Source organism: Muntiacus reevesi, chromosome 2, assembly GCF_963930625.1.
Source record: "Muntiacus reevesi chromosome 2, mMunRee1.1, whole genome shotgun sequence".
Lineage (NCBI taxonomy): Eukaryota > Metazoa > Chordata > Mammalia > Artiodactyla > Cervidae > Muntiacus > Muntiacus reevesi.
This window is the reverse complement of record NC_089250.1, coordinates 229241318-229260851: the sequence shown is the minus strand read 5'-3', so window position 1 is coordinate 229260851 and position 19534 is coordinate 229241318. Positions and strand designations below refer to the sequence as shown.

General features: G+C 36.3%; 1 protein-coding gene across 5 annotated transcripts in view; it reads right to left on the bottom strand.

Moving 5' to 3' along the window:
• The window catches only part of PHKB (phosphorylase kinase regulatory subunit beta), a 220438-nt gene that overhangs the window by 126653 nt on the left and 74251 nt on the right, over positions 1 to 19534 (bottom strand). For all 5 annotated transcript variants that reach the window (XM_065925271.1, XM_065925268.1, XM_065925267.1 and 2 more), the window contains one exon: positions 18858 to 18973. In XM_065925271.1, coding sequence (XP_065781343.1) covers positions 18858 to 18973 — 116 coding nt within the window. The remainder of the gene's footprint in view (positions 1 to 18857; positions 18974 to 19534) is intronic.

Here is a 19534-nt window from a genome sequence, read left to right as displayed (position 1 = left end):
ATTTGTGAATTTAAAAATTGTGTTGCATACCTAATGCTTACATAATATTGTACACCAACTATACTTCAATTTCTAAAAAGGATAATTAATCTATGGAGATAAGTGATCAGGTGGATGGTACAGTGAAGAAAACAAAGAAACTATAATTCAATGTCCTACCTAATTGACACACCTAAGAAAATTTTGACACATTAACTCTCAGGGGCCTATTTTAAGTATTAAAATACCTTGGAATTGATAAAGCAATGCAGTTTATAGCAATAAAGTGAAATCCAGAAACTCAAACATGAGCTAAGACAAAGAACAGATTTTTTTGTTTTTATTACATAAGTTAAAAGTACAAAGGTACATGACTCAGACTACAGGATTTTATTCACAGGTTATATAATCACAGACACAGAAAATCCTTCAGCTCAGTTCGATCACTCAGTTGTGGCTGACTCTTGGCAACCCCATGGACTGCAGCACACCAGGCTTCCCTGTCCATCACCAACTCATGGAGGTTATTCAAACACATGTCCATTGAGTCTGTGATGCCATCCAACCATTTCATCCTCTGTCGTTCCCTTCTCCTCCCACCTTCAAACTTTCCCAGCATCAGGGTCTTTTCAAATGAGTCAGTTCTTCGCATCAGGTGGCCAAAGTATTGGAGTTTCAACTTCAACATCAGTCCTTCCAATGAATATTCAGGACTGATTTCCTTTAGGAAGGACTGGTTGGATCTCCTTGCTGTCCAAGGGACTCTCAAGAGTTTTCTCCAACACCACATTCAAAAGCATCAATTCTCCAGTGCTCAGCTTTCTTTATAGTCCAACAATCACATCCATACAAGACTACTGGAAAAACCATAGCTTTGACTAGATGGACCTTTGTTGGCAAAGTAAAGACTCTGCTTTGTAATATGCTGTCTAGGTTGTTCATAACTTTTCTTCCAAGGAGCAAGCATCTTTTAATTTCATGGCTGCAGTCAAAATCTGCAGTGATTTGGGAGTCCCAAAATATAAAGTCTCTCACTGTTTCCCCATCTATTTGCCATGAAGTGATGGGACTGGATGCCATGATCTTAGTTTTTTGAATGTTGAGTTTTAAGCCAACTTTTTCACTTTTCTTTTTCACTTTAATCAAGAGGCTCTTTAGTTCTTCTTCGCTTTCTGCCATAAGGGTAGTGTCATCTGCATATCTGAGGTTATTGATATTTCTCCCTGCAATCTTGATTCCAGCTTGTGCTTCATCCAGCCTAGCATTTTTCATTATCTACTCTGCATGTAAGTTAAATAAGCGGGGTGACAATATACAACCTTGACTTACTCCTTTTCCTATTTGGAACCAGTCTGTTGTTCCATGTCCAGTTCTAACTGTTGCTTCTTGATGTGCATACAGATTTCTCAGGAGGCAGGTCAGGTGGTCTGGTATTCCCTCTCTTGAAGAATTTTCCAGAGTCCTTAAGAATCAACAAAAATGTACTATGCGGATGATACCACTCTAATGGCAGAAAGCAAAGAGAAACTAAAGAAACTCTTGATGAGTGAAGGAGGAGAGTGAAAAAGCCAGCTTAAAACTCGGTATTAAAAAAACTAAGTTCATGGCCTCCAGTCTCATCACTTCATGGCATTAGAAGGGAGAAAGGTAGAAGAAGTTACAGATTTCCTCTTCTTGGGCTCTAAAATCACTGTGTATGATGACTGCAGCTATGAAATTAGAAGATAATTACTTTTTAACAAGAAAGTTATGACAAAACTAGACAGTGTGTTGGAAGCAAAAAGGTCCATACAGTCAAGGCTATGGTCTTTCCAGTAGGCATGTATGGATATGAGAGCTACACCATTAAGAAGGCTGACTGCCAAAGAACTGAACTGTGCTGCTGGAGAAGACTCTTGAAAGCCCCCTGGACAGCAAGGAGATCAAACCATTTGGTCTTAAATGAAACCAACACTGAATACTCATTAGAAAGATGGATACTGAAGCTCTAGTACTTTGTCCATCTGATGCGAATAGTCAGTTCATTGGAAAGACCATGATGCTGGGAAAGGTTGAAGGCAGAAGGAGAAAACAGCAACAGAGGATGAGATGGCTGGATGGCATCACTGATTCAACGGACATGAACTTAGGCAAACTCCAAGAGATGGTGAGGGACAGAAAGTCTTGCATGCTGCAGTCCCTGGGGTCGCGAAGAGTCGGACATGACTTGGAGACTAAGCAACAACAAGGTCCCAGGAGACAAATTCACTATCAAAATGAATTTTATTTCTACACACTAGCCATAGACACTTGGAAATTTAACATTAAAAATAAGTATCACTATAACATGAAATAACTCAAAATATTTTAGCATAACTTTAACAAAATATGTGCAAGACCTGAACACTGAAAAGCAGTTCTGAAAAAATTAAAAAGACCTAAACAAATAAAGAGATGTCCCATATTCGTGAATTGGAAAATTAAAGCTCATTAAAGTATCAGTTATCTTCAAAATGATGTATTGATTCAATGCAATCACAATCAAGTATCAACAGGCATTTTTTGTAAAAACTGACTAGCTAATTCTAAAATAAATGTGAAAATGTCCTGGGACAGTAGAAAGGTTTTCTTTAAAGGAGAGCAAATCTGAAGGACTACTTCAGAGGTAGAAGAGCTCCATGATGATGCCGGTAAAAGAAAACATTTCTGAAAAGATAAGAACAATCTGTGTAGGGCAGAATACTTTTTCTTGGATTTAAATAAAGCTAGTTATTCCTTCAGAAAAAATGTTGAAGAACAATTTGATTTCACAATTTAGCATAAAGCAACAATTACCAGTGCAATATAGTACAGATCAGGGCAGACATGTAAATCAATAAGACAGTCTAGAAATAGACCCATATATACAAGATCAAACAGCCAGGTAACTCAATGCGGAAAGAATAGCCTTTAATGGTACTGGAATAGTGAAGTATCTACATGGGGAAAAAAATCTCAATCTTTGCTTCATACTACACAAAAGTAATCTGAAATAGATCATAGACTTAAATGTAAAAGCTAAAACTAGAAATCTTTTAGAACAAAACCTAGGAAAAAACTCTTTACAATTTTGAAGTGGAAAAAATTTCTAAGACACAATGAAGAACTAATCATAAAAATTTTGATAAATTAGACTTCATCAGAATTAATATCTGATCTTCAAAACATGCCATTAATAAATGGCATGCCATTTATTACATGCCATAATAAACATGCCATTAGTAAAATTAAAAGGCAAGTTGAACTCTGTAAAAAGAATTTGTAAAAAAAGAAAAAACCCATATCTCACAAAAGAATCTAGAATATATAAAGAACTTTAACAACTCAGTAAGAATACAAACAACCCACTTTAAAAATGAGAAAGAGATTTTAACAGACACTTCAAAATGCAGATATATGAAAGTAAACAGTACATGAAAAGTTGTTTAATAAAATTAGTCAACAGAAAATTAAAATTAAAATTACCACATACTCACAAGAATAATTTAAAAAATACTAACAATACCAAGTATAGACAAAGATGTGGAGCCAATTGAAGTTTCTGCTGTTTGATGGCAGGTATGAATGGTAGGAATGAAAAATGGTAAATTCCTTTCAAAAAACAATTTGGCAGTTTCTTGAAATGTTAAAACACTTATTATATAACTCAGGAATTCTACTCTTATGTATTTTCCAAGAGAAATAAAAGCATATATTAACAAAAAGAGCTGTACTGAAATGTTCACAACAGCTTTAATAGCCCAAACTGTCAACAAACCAAATGTTCATCAACAGGAAATGGATAAACCAAACTGTGGTTTATCTGTATAATAGGATACTATTTGACAATAAAAAGGAACAAAGAACTGAAACAAATTTAAAAATACATGAAAGGGAAGGCAAAGTAGACATAATTTTCCCTTTTCCTCTAAGTACAATTAAAAACCCTAGACATAAAATAAGAGACTTGCCTGTAGCTCAGACAGTAAAGAATCTGCCTACAATGCAGGAGACTCAGGTTCAATCCCTGGGTTGGGAAGATCCCCTGGAGAAGGGAATGGCAACCCACTCCAGTATTCTTGCCTGGAGAATCCCATGGACAGAGGAGTCTGGTGGGCTACAGTCCATGGGGTTGCAAACAGTCACACATGACTGAACACCTACTACTACAACTACTACTAGACATAACATAAACAAATATAAAAAGGCTCAAAAGGATAGTGAGAAGGCAGACTGCCTAGGAACCTCAGGATTCCAGGAACAGCAGTACAAGGAGTCTCCTGAGTTTCCCTTTTGCATTTTTTTTTCTTTTGCCTCATATATATACCAGACTTAGAGCTGAATAAACCAACAACTAGGAAATACAGGTAGATACATAAAAAACAAACAAACAAACAGCAAAAGTCAATGGAACAGGAAAAGAGTAACCTACCAAAATGGAAAACTTTTAGACCATAACCAGTCAAAAAGACTGTGACTCTATCCCCACCCACTCTTGTATACACTGGGTGGGAAATTTAGATTTCTATGTTCTTGAGACTATAATGAGGAACTGGACCCAACATCCAACCAACTCAGTTGTAGTGGTGTCAGAAAAACCCAAGGAAGAAATCAAGACTTGCGTTCCTGATGGACAGTAAAAAGTCTCTATTCTCACACCTCAGTGTCAGTGGACATCACACGGAGAGCCTAGACTTTCATTCCTACCCACCAGTAAATAGGTGAATCTCCCCTTCCTCTGAGGATGTCACTAGAGGAAGTCCAGTGGACAATTAAAACTCAAATGAATGCCCAATTATAGAGAGGCCACACCCTTTTCCTTGTCATGTAAGTGAAGGTCGCCTGGAAATTAGTACTGAGGTAATAATACTTCTATCCTTCCCAGACAGGGAGATATTAATTGAAGCCTACTGGAGAGCTAGACATGACAACCCAGATCCAGCAGTAATGTGGAGTCTCTATATTGGGTGTCAACAATACACAAAAAACTGGCAGTAATGGGGTGATGTGTTTAGACTCTTCCCCTGCCAGGGTGGTGTCAAAAAAATACAACTAAAATTAAAAATAAAACCCACTGTCTTTTAATATCTTAAATGTTCATCAGTTCAGTTGAATTCAGTTCAGTGACTCAGTCGTGTCCGACTCTTTGCAACCCCATGAACCACAGCATGCCAGGCCTCCCTATCCATCACCAACTCCCATAGATTATCCAAACTCATGCCCATTGAGTCAGTGATGCCATCCAACCATCTCATCCTCTGTCATCCCCTTCTCCTCCTGCCCTCTCTTTCCCAGCATCAGGGTCTTTTCCAATGAGTCAGCTCTTCACATCAGGTGGCCAAAGTTTCAGCTGCAACATCAGTTCTTTCAGTGAACATCCAGGACTGATCTCCTTTAAGATGCACTGGTTGGATCTCTTTGCAGTCCAAGGGACTCTCAAGAGTCTTCTCCAATACCACAGTTCAAAAGCATCAATTCTTTGATGCTCAGCTCTCTTCATGGTCCAACTCTCACATCCATACATGACCACTGGAAAAATCATAGCCTTGACTAGATGGACCTTTGTTGACAAACTAATGTCTCTGCTTTTTAATATGCTGTCTAGGTTGGTCATAACTTTCCTTCCAAGGAGTAAGCGTCTTTTAATTTCATGGCTGCACTCACCATCTGGAGTGATTTTGGAGCCCCCCCCAAAAAATGTCAGCTACTGTTTTCACTGTTTCCCCATCTATTTGCCATGAAGTGATGGGACTAATTAAAAAAAAATCACTCATCATATCTAGAACCAGAACTAAATGAATAAAAGCTATCTATCTATATCAATACATACTTATACTGAGACAAGAGAGATGTGAAAACTAGCAAAGACTTTAAAGCAGTCGTGATGAAAAGGCTTCAGTGAGCAATTATGAGTATGAGTGAAACAAATGAAAAGAAAAAGGCTCAGCTATGAAATAGGAAATCTCAGCAAAGTCTTTAGAAATGAAAAATACAATAATCAAAACAAAAAGCTCAGTGAATAAGATGAAGGAGACAGAAGAAAGAACAACTAACCTGAAAGATAAAAAAATAGAAATTATCTAGTCTGAACAAAAAAGAGAAAAGACTTAACAAAACAAATGAAGAGAATCTCAGAGACTTGTGGGACTTCAACAAAGATTTAACATTCATGTCACTAGACTTCCTGAACAAGGAAAAAAAAAAGGATGAAGCTTGAAGGAAAAAAAAAGCATCTGAAACAATGGCAGAAAATTTCCCAGTTAGCAAAAGACAAAAAGCTAGGTAAAACTCAAACAAAATAAAATGAAAATACCCATTCAGGACACATCATAACTTCTGAAAACTAAAGAAAAAGAAAAATCTTGACAGTATCCAAAGGAAACATGTCTACAGGGGAAAAGCAATTAAATAACAGTGAACTGCTTATTAAAAAAAAAAAAAAAACAAAGCTAAAAGGATGTGACATAAGAGTTTTTAAGCATTAAAAGAAGGAACTGCCAACCCAGAAATCTTATACCAGTAAATATATTCTATATATTTATTTATTTAAGCAAGGCATTCCCAGATGAAGGAAAAGTAAGAGGTCTGTCATAAGCAGATTTACCCTAAAAATATGACGGAAGTAAGTTCTCAAAACAGAAAGAAAATGCTAGATAATTAGAAAGTGGTAAACAAAACTACTAGTAAACACAATAGACTTTTCTCCTGTTGAGTTTTATAAATTATGTTTGATAGTTACAGCAAAAGTTCTAACACTGTGGTTCTAAATGTGTATGGAGGAAATATTTAATATAATTAGATTACAAATGGGGGAGGGTAACAAGACACATATGAAGGTAAAGTTTCTATAATCCCTCTACCTGATAAAATGATGGCATTAATATACTGAGTTCATATGTATATATAGTAATACCCAGAGCAACCACTGAAAAGTCATTAAAAAAAGATCATTCAAAACCACTATAGATAATCAAAATGGAATTCTAAAAAATGTTTTAGAACCAACAGGAAGGTAGGAAAAAGAAAAAGAGAAATGAAAAAAAGAATAAATACAAAGATAAAATGGCAAATGTAAACCAAAACATATCAATAATTACATTCAATGTAAAAGTCTAAACATGGCAATTAAAAGAAAGATCGGCAGAGTTGATCTAAAAACATGACCCAACTGTATACAAGAAGCTCTTTTTGAATATAATAATATAGATAGGATGAAAGTAAAAGGATTTAAAAAAGAAGTATCATGTAACCATTAATCTCAAAGGAAAGCATATTTTTAAGTCCCAACCCAGAGAGGTAGTATTTTAGAGATGGGGCCTTTGGAAGGTAATTAGGCTTAGATTAGGTCATGAATATGGAGCCCCTATGAATGATGGAATTAGTATGCCTGAGTCACACAGCATGTGGGATTTTAGTTCCCAGACCAAGGATGGAATTGTGCCCCCTGCAGTGAAAGCATGGATTCTTAATCACTGGACCCCCAGGGAAGTCCCAGGATTAGTATCTCTTTAAGAAGAGAGGCCAGAGAGCTTGCTTTGTCTCCCTCTCTGGCATGAAAGGACATGGCATCAGAAGTAAGTCCTCACCAGAGAACAGAGATGTCTGGCAACTTGATCTTGGATACTTCAGACTCCAGAATATATAAATTCCTATTGTTTAAGCTACCCAGTCTATGGTACTTTGTTTTAGCAGGACAAATCAATTAATATAATTCTATATAACAGGAGTATACTTTTTTTTTGCAAGTGCTCACACCAACATCAAGAGATCCTATCTTGGCCATAAACAAAATCTCAAGACTATAAAAGAACTGAAATCCTACTGTACTCTTTAATCACAATGGCATCAAACTGGAATCAATAATAGAACAACAGGAATATCTGCCAACACTTGTAAAGAAAACAATATATACCTGTCTACATAATCCACATGAATGAAAGAAGAATCTCAAGTGAAATAAAAAATACAATGGATAGAATGAAAATGAAAACATAACATCAAAATTTGTGTAGTATAACTACAATAGTACTGACAGGGGAAATTTATAGAACTAAATGAATATACAAGCAAAGAGAAAAGCCTCAAATCAATTATCTAATCCCAATTTAATTGAAGCTAGAAAAAGAGCAAAATAAACCTGAAGCAAACAGAAGGAAATAACACAGATAACAGAAAACAATGACAATCGACACACCCACATCCACAGGGTAAAAAAAAAAAAAAAGAAAGAAAAAAATCAGTGGAACAAACAACTAATCTTTAAAGGATTAAAGAAAATTGACAGAAGCCTGACAAAGAAATAAGACACAAATGACCAATATTAGGCATAGAACAGGAGACAACACTACAGACACTATAGATATCAAAAGGATAATGAACAAATACTCTGAACAATTCAACATACACAGATTAAAAGGAATGAATCAGTTCCTGGAAAAGCAAAACTATCACTACTCATTCAATATGAAATAATTTGAATAGTCCCATTACTGTTAAGAAGTTGAATCCATAATTTTCAAATGGTCCAAAAAAAAAACCTCTCCATACCTATATGATTGCACTGAAGAAATCTACCAAACATTTAAAGAAAAATTGACACCAATTCTACACAATCTCTTCCAGAAAACAGAGTGGGGAAAAAGCACTTCAGAGTTAATTTAATTGAAGCTAGCATTACCCTGATACCAAAACAAAACAAAGACAATGCACAAAAAGAAATCTATAGGCCAATATCTCTCATGACTACAGACATTAAAATCTTTTTAAAAATTAGCAAATAGAACTTAGCAATATGTGAAATGAATTATCCCCATGACTGACCAGGTGAGGTTTAGTCTAGGGACAAAAGGCCAGTTCGATAATCAGAAATTAATCAACACAGTCCACCATATTAATAGCCTAAAGAAGGAAATTCACAGGATCATATTGGTGGTATTAGCAGAGGAACAGACATATAGAACCCAGAAACAGTCCTATATAACTATGTCCATTTTATTTTCAACAAGAGCACAAAGGCATTTCAATGGATGAAAGACAGTCCTTTCAACAAACACAAATGATGCTAGAGCAACTGGACATGTATTAAAAAAAAAAAAACCTTCAACATCATACCTTATACAAAATTAACTCAAAATAGATCATGAACTTAAATATAAGACACAACACTATGTAACTTTCATAAAACAAACCATCAGAGAAAATCATCAGAATCAAGGTTACACAGAGTTGTCAGAATTTACACCAAAAGCACAATCCATAAAAGAAAAAATTTATAAACTGGGTTTCATTAAAATTGAAAGCTTGCTCTAACCAAAAAAAAAAAAAAAAAACAAACACACCCAAGCTACAGACTAGGAGAATATATTTGCAAAACACAGAATTAAAGGACTAGTATCAAGAATTATTTATGTATAAAGAATTCTCAAAAATCAACAATGAAAAAAACCCGTCCAATTAGAAAAAGAGCAAAAGACATGAAGAGACATTTCACTGAAGATGCAGATGATATATAATCACATGAAAACATCCAATATCATTATCCATTAGGATATGCAAAGTAAAACCACAATAAGCTATCATTACAAACAAATCAGAGTAAATAAAGTAAAAAATAGCGATAACACCAAATGCTGGCAAAGATTCAGAGAAATGACATCATACATTGCTAGTAGGAATGTAAAGCAATATGGGACTCTCAAAAACAGTCTTGCAGTTTCTTTAAAATCTAAACATGTAACTACCTACCAGCTGAACTACTGGACATTCATTCATCCCAGATAAGGTCAACTATGTTTTCTTCTAAGAATTTTATAATTTTAGTTCTTACTATTAGGTCATTGATCCTTTTCCAGTTAATTTTGTTACTATATACTACATGAAGTAGGGACCCAAATTCATTCTTTTGTATCCAGTTGTCCCAGCACCATTTGCTAAAGACTATATTCTCCTCTATCAATTATCCTTGCACCTTTGTGAAAATCAACTCACCATACATGTATGGGTTTCTTTCTAGATCATCAATTTTACTGCACTAATACCTGTCTCTTGTTATACTTGTACAACACTATTTAATTATTGTAGCAGATTGCTGTAACTACAGTAAGGTCATTACTGTAGTAAATTTTGAAGTTGCAAAGTGTGGATCTTCCAACTTTGTTCTTTATGAAGGGTTGTTTTGGCTATTCTGAGTTCCTTGCATTTCCATGCAAATTTTAGGATTAGTTTACCAATTTCTACAAAAAAAAAAAGGTTTGATATGGATTACACTGAATCACCCTGGAGTAGGAAATGGCAACCCACTTCAATATTCTTGCCTGGAAAATTCCATGGACAGAGGAGCCTGGTGGTATAGCGCTATAGTCCATGGGGTGGCAAAGAGTCAGAGGTGACTGAACACACACTGAACACAGGATATCTTTCCATTTTTGGATGTCTTCTTTAATTTTTTTCAAAAATATTTTATAGTTTTTGATGTACAAGTCTTGCATTTCTTTTGTTAATACCCTCTACTTTAAAAGTGAGGAAACTAAGTTCTGAGAGATTGAATGTAAGTGACTTTCAAATGCATCGTTACTTTTTCTTTGGTGAAAACTCTCTTCCCTACTACAATATATGCAAACCATTTTACCCTGGTTCTCAAGAACAACTAAGCCAATAATCTGGTATTGCTTCCCAGGTGACCCTAGTGATGAAGACCTCACCTGCCAATGGAGGAGATGTAAGAGATGTGGGTTTGATCCCTGGGTCTGCCATGCAGACAACCCACTCCAGCATTTTTTGCCTAAAGAAATCCATGGACAGAGAAGCCTGGAGGGCTACAGCCCAAAGAGTCACAGAGTCGGACAAGACTGAAGCAACTTAGCACGCACATGCTACTGACTCAAATCTGCAGCCCAGCATTTCACTTTCAGTGAAGAAGTACCTCATACTTCCACAGGACGAACAAATTTCAAAACAATCCACGTGGTACTCACTAGTATGCTTGAAAGAAGGGACATGGTCTCTTTTCATAGCCAAAGTCACTTTAGAAAAATGACAAGGCCTACAACCTGGAGGAACAAAGTCCAAATGAAGAATATGTGCTACTTTAAAATATGTCTGCAAAATCTTTGCCTTCTATCAAAAGGTGGAGTCTAATTCCCCTCACTTATCTTATTGACTCTAACAGATAGGATGTAGTGAAAGTTATGCTGCATGACTTCCAAGGCTAGGTCATAAAAAGATATAGCTTCCATCTGGCCTGTGAGTTTTGGAACACTGAACCTTGGAACCTAGCTACCACAATGTGTGGAATCTATATGGAAAAACTTCATATAAGTGTTCCTGCTGAAGTCCCAGTCAACACTCTGACACCCAAGTGAGGAAGTTTTCAAAGTTGACTCTAGCCTCAGCCACAATTGATGGCAAACATGAGACCCTAAGTATGAACCACCCTAGTTAGCCTAGTCAACCCTCTGAACCATGAGAGTTAACAATCGTAAAAGATTGTTGTTCTGCTGTTCTATGCTTCTAAGTTTGGGATGCTTTACTTGAAACAGTAGGTAGCAAGAAAAGAATCTAAGGCAGGTTTCTAACTGCACGCGCACCGGCACAATCATGCCTAGCCTTGAATAGTCCAAATGGAAACCAAACAGTACCTGCATAAGAATTCTAAATTCTTAGAACCTAAGGGTTAGAAGAGCCATAGGAATCATATACTCTGACAATGCATGCAAAAACATTTGCTGCCAATTAATTTTATTGCTCAAGGATGTGTTCTCAATGCCCAAGGAGTTCTCTCTTAGTCCCCAGTGCACAAGGTTCATTCTAAGTTTAAAAATGGTGCGGAAAGACAGCTGAGGGATGAATTTGGAAACTGTACTCTAAATAAACCACTACAAGAGAAAGAAACATTGTATCTGGATTATAGTAAAGGTCAAGTTCTTACCATTTCGATTTTCTTTACCAATGCAATTGGTTGAATAACTGGACAATTGAAATTCACCTATATGTTAATTTATTATTGACTGTTTATTTAAATCTTTGGCAACAGCAAGCTATTTACGTGACAATTACCAACGGAGCATTCACCAATTTGGTTCTTTAAAGGTGTTACCTTACATTTACTTATAGGAACTAAAAGTGTTTACCTGGGAGAAAGTTTTTAATAAAGTGATTTATTGCATAAACAAAAGTTTCTCCAGAAAAGATAATGGGTTTGGACAAGGTGATTTAAAACACACCATGGAATCCAAAAAGTTAACTGGCAAGCATGGAAACTGAATTCACAATCTCATATTCATTAACATTATGCTTTAACTCCCTGAGGTGCCCAATCATACTTCCTGAAAAAAAAGGACTTTACAGTACTATGGTTTTAATGGATGTTCATGGATTGTTCAGTACAGGAAAAATACATAAAATGAAGCAGAATGGATGGATAACTGCCTGTATTATAGCTCAATGACTAGAACACCAGAAATGACTTAGGAAGAGTAAGTAGTTACTTTAAATAACAAGTACTATATGAAATAAAATGGTCACTAAAATATCTTAAATTGATGTTATGATGGTTACTTATCAGATATTTTAGTGAATATCTTTATTATTTAGTCTTCTTTATTGGAGAAGCCTAGAGATATTTTAGTGAATCAGATATTTTAGTTTTATTATTTAGTCTTCTTTATTGGAGAAGCCTAGAGAGATTTTAGTGAATCAGATATTTTAGTGAATATCTTTATTATTTAGTCTTCTTTATTGGAGAAGCCTAGAGAACAGAACATAAAATTGTAATCCCCACAAAACCCCAATAATCTTTCCTTCTGGATATATATCTATAATGGGCTTCCTGATAGCTCAGTTGGTAAAGAATCCACTTGCAAGCAGGAGACTCCAGTTCGATTTCTGGGTTGGGAAAAATTCGCTGGAAAAGGGGTAGGCTACCCACTACAGTATTCCTGGGCTTCCATTGTGGCTCAGCTGGTAAAGAATCTGCCTGCAAAGTGGGAGACCCGTGTTTGATCCCTGGGTAGGGAAGATCCCCTGGAGAAAGGAATGGCTATCCACTCCAGTATTCTGACCTGGAGAATTCCATGGACTGTATAGTCCATGGGGTTGCTAGGAGTCAGATATGACTGAGCAACTTTCACTTTCACATATCTATAATAATCTTTCCATTTGGGCATTGTTGTTGTGGTTCAGCTTCTAAATCATGGTTCAGCTGCTAAGTCATGTCTGATTTTGCAACCTCATGGACTACAATATGCCAGATTTTCCCTGTTCTTCAGTATTTCCCAGAGTTTGCTCAAATCATGTCCATTGAGTCAGTGATGCCATCCAACCATCTCATCCTCTGTCATCCCCTTCTCCTCCTGACCTCAATCTTTCCCAGCATCAGGGTCTTTTCCAACAAGTCAGCTATTTGCATCAGGTGGCCAAAGAACTGGAGCTTCAGCTTCAGCATCAGTCCTTCCAATGAATATTCAGGGTTGATTATATATATCTACATTACTAAGTTATTACAACTTTCCTTTTTGCTTTCCAATAGCCAAAAAATTTAAAGTTAGGCTTGAGATTCAATTCATATTTTACAGAGGACTCATCTCTTCTATACCTGTAATGCAAGAGACCCCAGTTTGATTCCTGGGTCAGGAAGATCCCCTGGAGAAAGGATAGGCTACCCACTGCAGTATACATGGGCTTCCTTGGTGGCTCAGACAGTAAAGAACTGGCCTGCAATGAGGGAGACCTGGGTTTGATCCCTGGCTTGGGAAGATCCCCTGGAGGAGGGCATAGCAACCAACTCCAGTATTCTTGCCTGGAGAATCCCTATGGACAGAGCAGCCTGGAGGGTTACAGGCCATAGGGTGGCAAAGAGTCAGACATGACTGAGTGACTAAGCACAGCTCATTCTCTTCTCCAAAACAGTTTTGGCTTAAAGTGTTTAAAGGTAGCCCCAAGGAGTAAAAACAGCCTTACATAAATGAGGAAGGGAAAATTTTAAAATTAAAATACTGAATTTAACATGGAACAGCTAAAAAGACCACCTGGATATGTAACTCTGGATTAAGAATTAGTGTTATACTTTCTGCCTGTGGATGCCACTGAGTAAGCATCGTTGAAGTCTTCCCCTTCCACTGCCACCATGTCTAAGTCAAAGTCTGAACAGCTGCGGAAGCTCTTCATCAGGGGATTGAGTTTTGAAACAAATGATGAGCGTCTGAGGAGCCATTCTGAGCAATGAGGAACACTCACAGACTGTGTGGTAATAAGGAATCCAAATACCAAGTGCTGCAGAGGCTGCGGGTTTGTCACATACGCCTCTGCAGAGGAGGTGGACACAGCCATGAATGCAAGGCCACACGCGGTGGATGGAAGAGTTGTGGAACCTAAGAGCCTGTCTCAAGATTCTCAAAGAACTGGTATCCACTTAACCGTGAAAAAGATTTTTGTTGGTGGCATTAAAGACACCAAAGAACATCACCTGAGAAATTATTTACAGTAGCAGGGGAAAACTGAAGTGACTGAAATCATGACTGATCAAGGCAGTGGCAGAAAGAGAGGCTTTGCTTTTGTAATCTTTGATGACCATGATTCCATAGCCAACACTGTCATTCAGAAATACCACATTGTGAATGGCCACAACTGCGAAGAAAGAAAAGCCCTATCAAGGCTTGCCTAAGCAAGAGATGGCTCATGCTTCATCCAACCAAAGAGGTCAAAGTGGTCTAGAAACTTTGATGGCAGCCATGGTGGTGGTGGAAACTGGTGGCAGTGGGGATGGCTATAACAGATTTGGTAATGATGGAAGCAATTTTGGAGATGGCGGAAGCTACAATGATTTTGGCAATTACAATAATCAATCTTCAAATTTTGGACCCATGAAAGGAGGAAACTTTGGAGGCAGAAGTTCTGGCTCCTATGGTGGTGGAGGCCAATACTTTGCCAAACCAGGAAACCAAGGTGGCTATGGTAGTTCCAGTAGCAGCAGTCCCTATGACAGTGGAAGAAGCTTTTAATTACTGCCAGGAAACAGAGCTTAGCAGGAAAGGAGAGCCAGAGAAGTGATAGGTTACGACAGATTTGTGAACTCAGCCAAGCACAGTGGTAGCAGGGCCTAGTTGCTACAAAGAAGACATGTTTTAGACAATATCATGTATATGAGCAAAAACCTTGAGGACTGTATTTGTGATTAATTGTGTAACAGGTTATTTTGGTTTCTGTTTTACGGAAAGTATAAAGTATTCCAATAAAGGGTTTTAATGTAGTTTTTTTTCCTTTTTTTGCAGTCATGCTGTTGATTGTTAAATGTAATAGTCTAATCATGATGCTGAATAAATACTTTTTAAAAAATGTGCTGTGTAAAGTTAATCTACTCTGAATCCATTTTGGTAAACTAGCGCAACAGTGTAAAGTTAGAATTCTTTCAAGGTGATGCCAGGTTCCACTCAAAATTTATTTACAATCTGCTTTGGTGGAGAAGCTTTTGTCTTCAGAACCTTGTTGTAGCTGAACTGACAGTTACTGTGTTGTGAACTGGAGTTCACCTTTAAAAGAGTCACCCATGCAAAGTCATGGAGGTTTTTGGTTATTAATGACTGTTGGCACATCCTATGCGATATATTTAAATTGAATTATGGTACCAAATAACGTTATAGATGGGAATGAAGCTTGTGTATCATTCATTATCAGGTATAATCAATGAAAGATTTAATATCTTCAAAAAAAGAATTTGTGTTATAATAAATAGGTAACTAATACATGAAGGAAAATGCAATTAAATCAAATAATATTAATATGAGATTTTGAAATGTAAGGAAATTTATTATAAGACTTAGAGAATAAACAGAAGAAAAAAGGAGAATTATTTGAAATAGTTCTAGACACCCTAGGAGAAACTAAAAGGAGTATGTTGTTCAAGGAAAAGTCAGATGAACAGAAAAATCAGGAGAGCAGGGAATGGTTGCTCAGGAAACATTCAGTTACACTGAGCTTAGAGCAATGTATTCTTTTACCAAATCCTGAAAAGTATGAAGATGCTGCAAGAATGGGTTAAATGGTTAAATGTAATGAGATCGCATTCTAGAAAAAAGTTCTGAAGCTTATCTAAGAAATGCTAAATAATTCAAGAATTTGGACTAAAACAGATATAGGCAAACCTGGGGCTGAAAAGGGCAGATTAGGAAGGGAATGACAAAGGCATTAGGCTAAATCAAGCTTTAGTGATTGCTAAGCAAAGATATCCTTGAAACTTAGCAAAATGTCACCAAGGTGGTACACTTTGCTGTTCTTTCCAACTTTAGGAAAACTTTTTACAACATTAAATTACAACATGATACAGTAAAAATACCTTGGATTTTGAAGCCAGCCACCTGGAATTTAGTTCTGGCTCCATTACCTTTGATCTGTATCACTTAAGGAATGGAGGGGGGAAAAAATCACCAAGTCTTCTAAACTTCAGTTTCCTCCTGTGTAAAAAGGCAGTAATGCTTCCTGCATGGGCTAAATAAAACTTACCCTGTAACTGCAGTGCCAGGGTTTAAAATTACTAGAGAACTGCTGAGCATGGATGCTGAAGGGGAAGCCTCTATCCTTAGAACACTATGTGTATGGGTTTCAGGGACCCAGGGGCAGTAATCATTTTTGACCAAGATGCAGTTCAGAAGGGATGCACACAGTGTGTGGCAAAGGAAGAAAGGAACATTTACCAAGTCAGTGAGCACAAGACCCTAGTGATCGTCAAGACCACAGACTGTGCTCTGATTTCTGCTAAGGAGGACTGCACGGCACAGCGACAGAGACTGCAAAGAAAGTTGGAAGGCAAAGGGCAATGTAAGCACTCTTAGCAAGAATTGCTATATACTATTTCAGGCTTTTCAAAACTATGAGAATAACTTAAGAATATAACAAGGAAATTGCATTAAGAAGTCCTTGGATCAGACCCAACTAGAAACTAGGATCAGATAATTAACTAGGATCAGATAGTTCTGGGAAGTCTTACAGCAATAGACTAAGAGTTGGGACTTAATGCCTGCCGGTAGCAGCTCTACATTCCACTCCCTGGCTTGAGCACAGAAAGATACTGGCCTCCTACCACCACTGCAAACACTACATCCATGAGAGCCATAGGGCTCAGGTCTCCTGCAGTTTCAAACTAGACACTGTGTCAGCAGAGGTGACAGATCTGAAACAGGCCTGTGAGTATTTGAGCTAAGAAGCATTGTGGAAAAATTTTTTAAGTTATTTACAGCATTATACCATGGAAAATTAGAAGATGAATGTTAAATATATAAAACGCACCATGCAAAGCTAAAGAGCAAACTTCATTTCCCATCCGTTTGAATAAAATTGGCCTGCTACAATTAAGGTTAATTTTGCATGCAAAAGGTAGCAAAGAACATCACTTAATGATTTTCCAAGACTTGAAATAAAATCCTTAATGATTCCGTTTAAAGACGGGCACCTCAGTTACAGGAGAGCAAGTTGGAGTCTCTCTTTTTTCACTGTCATTGTTTAGTTGCTAAGTCCTGTCCGACTCTTTTGTGGCCCCATGGACAGTAGCCTGCCAAGCGACTTCCCAACACCATCGTTTTCTAAGATTAATGGTAACTTCTACCCAAGAGTCTTTCTGAGTTTACCATAGTTTTTATAAACTGAAAAAACCCTACTCTAAACATTTCATATCGAAAATGTCAGTGGGACCACAATGGCATATATTAAATAGTTATTAAAAAGCAGAAAGAGACCTGATAAATAACTACTGAAAAGGCAAATTTAAAAAAAATCAACTTTTCCAAACTTATACACTGTCTTGAATTTGACTGATAATTTGGAATGCTGAGAACTTATAGTTAAAATATATTTTCTTGCTATATTTAGTATTTGCCTGAATTTAATGTCTGAATTATTTCTCTTCTTTATTGTCTTCCTTACACATTGTTACTATTCTACTCTGTATAAACATGCCTCATATGAATCATAAAACTTATAGAAAAGTTTGTATGTTAGTTGACCAGAGTTTAACAAAAAATCCTTTTTATTTCAATCTGTTATTAAAATACTCTTAAATGTGAGTGTACTTTCATTTCAATGTTTACTTATGCATTATTCAAATTTCTGATAAATATCAACTCAATCATTACAACTTCATAAAGTAGAATACATTATTATCTTCATTTTATAAATGAGGGAAACTGAGGCAGAGATGTTATACGGCAAATAATCTGGAGCAGATTTTAGAATCAACTTAATCTTTTTGTGTGTCATTATTCCTTCTATTCAAAAAAGTATTGCACTGCAGATTTCTCTTAACCAGTGTTTCCTAAACTGTTTCTCTACTTCATTTAAGTCTTGATGATATAAACTGACCAATAGCTGATAACCATTAGATTATTAAACTTTTTAGTATGAAATGGATAGGACTAACTGAGCTACGTTTTTTAGTTAAACAAAATACAAAGGGTGTGAGTAACTCTCGTTGGGATAAAAATCAGCTCTATAACATGAAAAGGAATTTTAGATGCCATGCATTTACAGCTGCTGTTTGGCAATTTTAATGTACTTGACCTTTCAAACAGTGTCATTTCAAAGAGGAAAAAGAAAATGACTCGGTTGAACAGAAAGGTCAAGTCTTAGACTGAATACTGATATGCATGTCCTGACACAGTGTGAAGCTGGTGAAGACACACATATGCTCTTTTCTTACATCTGTTAATGGATACTGAGAGGAGACTCTTCCTTTAATTTTAAGTGAATTTCACCTGAATTATATTAATATATAGAAAAAAAGAGAGATGAAAACTACACAGAAACCAGAGTTCCAATCTAGTTCTTTGATTTTCATTCACATTCCACACATTCAAATCAAAAACAGAAAACAAAACACTCAGAAATCAGCAAATTACCTCGAATGTAGTTCTGTGCTGCCATTATTATATTTGCTTCCTCTTTCCCAGACACCGAAGTCAGGTACCCGGTAAACTCTTTCTACACAAAATACAAGGTTCTGAATAAAAGAGACCTAAAAGAAAAAAAATGAAACATAAGGACATGTGAAATAACAGGACCTTTAGATATTCAGATAATATCTGAATATTCAGATATTCAAAATTGCATTCAACCAAGTATTCAGATAATAACACTTGGAATCTAAAATGTCAGGTGTTAAATAAGTCTAAAACTTTGGAGATAAAAAGGTATTTCTCAGTTCTAAAATGAGTCAATCTCATGTTAGATCAACTTAGAGTCTTGAGTCTACGACTCTTGAAATCTAATCTTCCTCCTGCCTTTCCTATATAGCTATAAATATCCATTTTTATATACTCAAAAGCTTACAGTTCGAGATGGGCCCAACCAATTAGCAGAGAGTCAAAGCTTTTATGTAAAGATTTCAGACATCTGATTAAACTTATACTTTCAACAGTAACTATGGAACGTAAAGATTATAGTCCTTACTTAATAAAAGTTTATTCATGTTAATAAGAACACTATTTTATGAGGGCTACTAGTCTTAATTACAGGGTTTTTAATTTAGTCAACATGTTTGATTCAATATAGAAAAAGGAATATGTGCACCTACCTA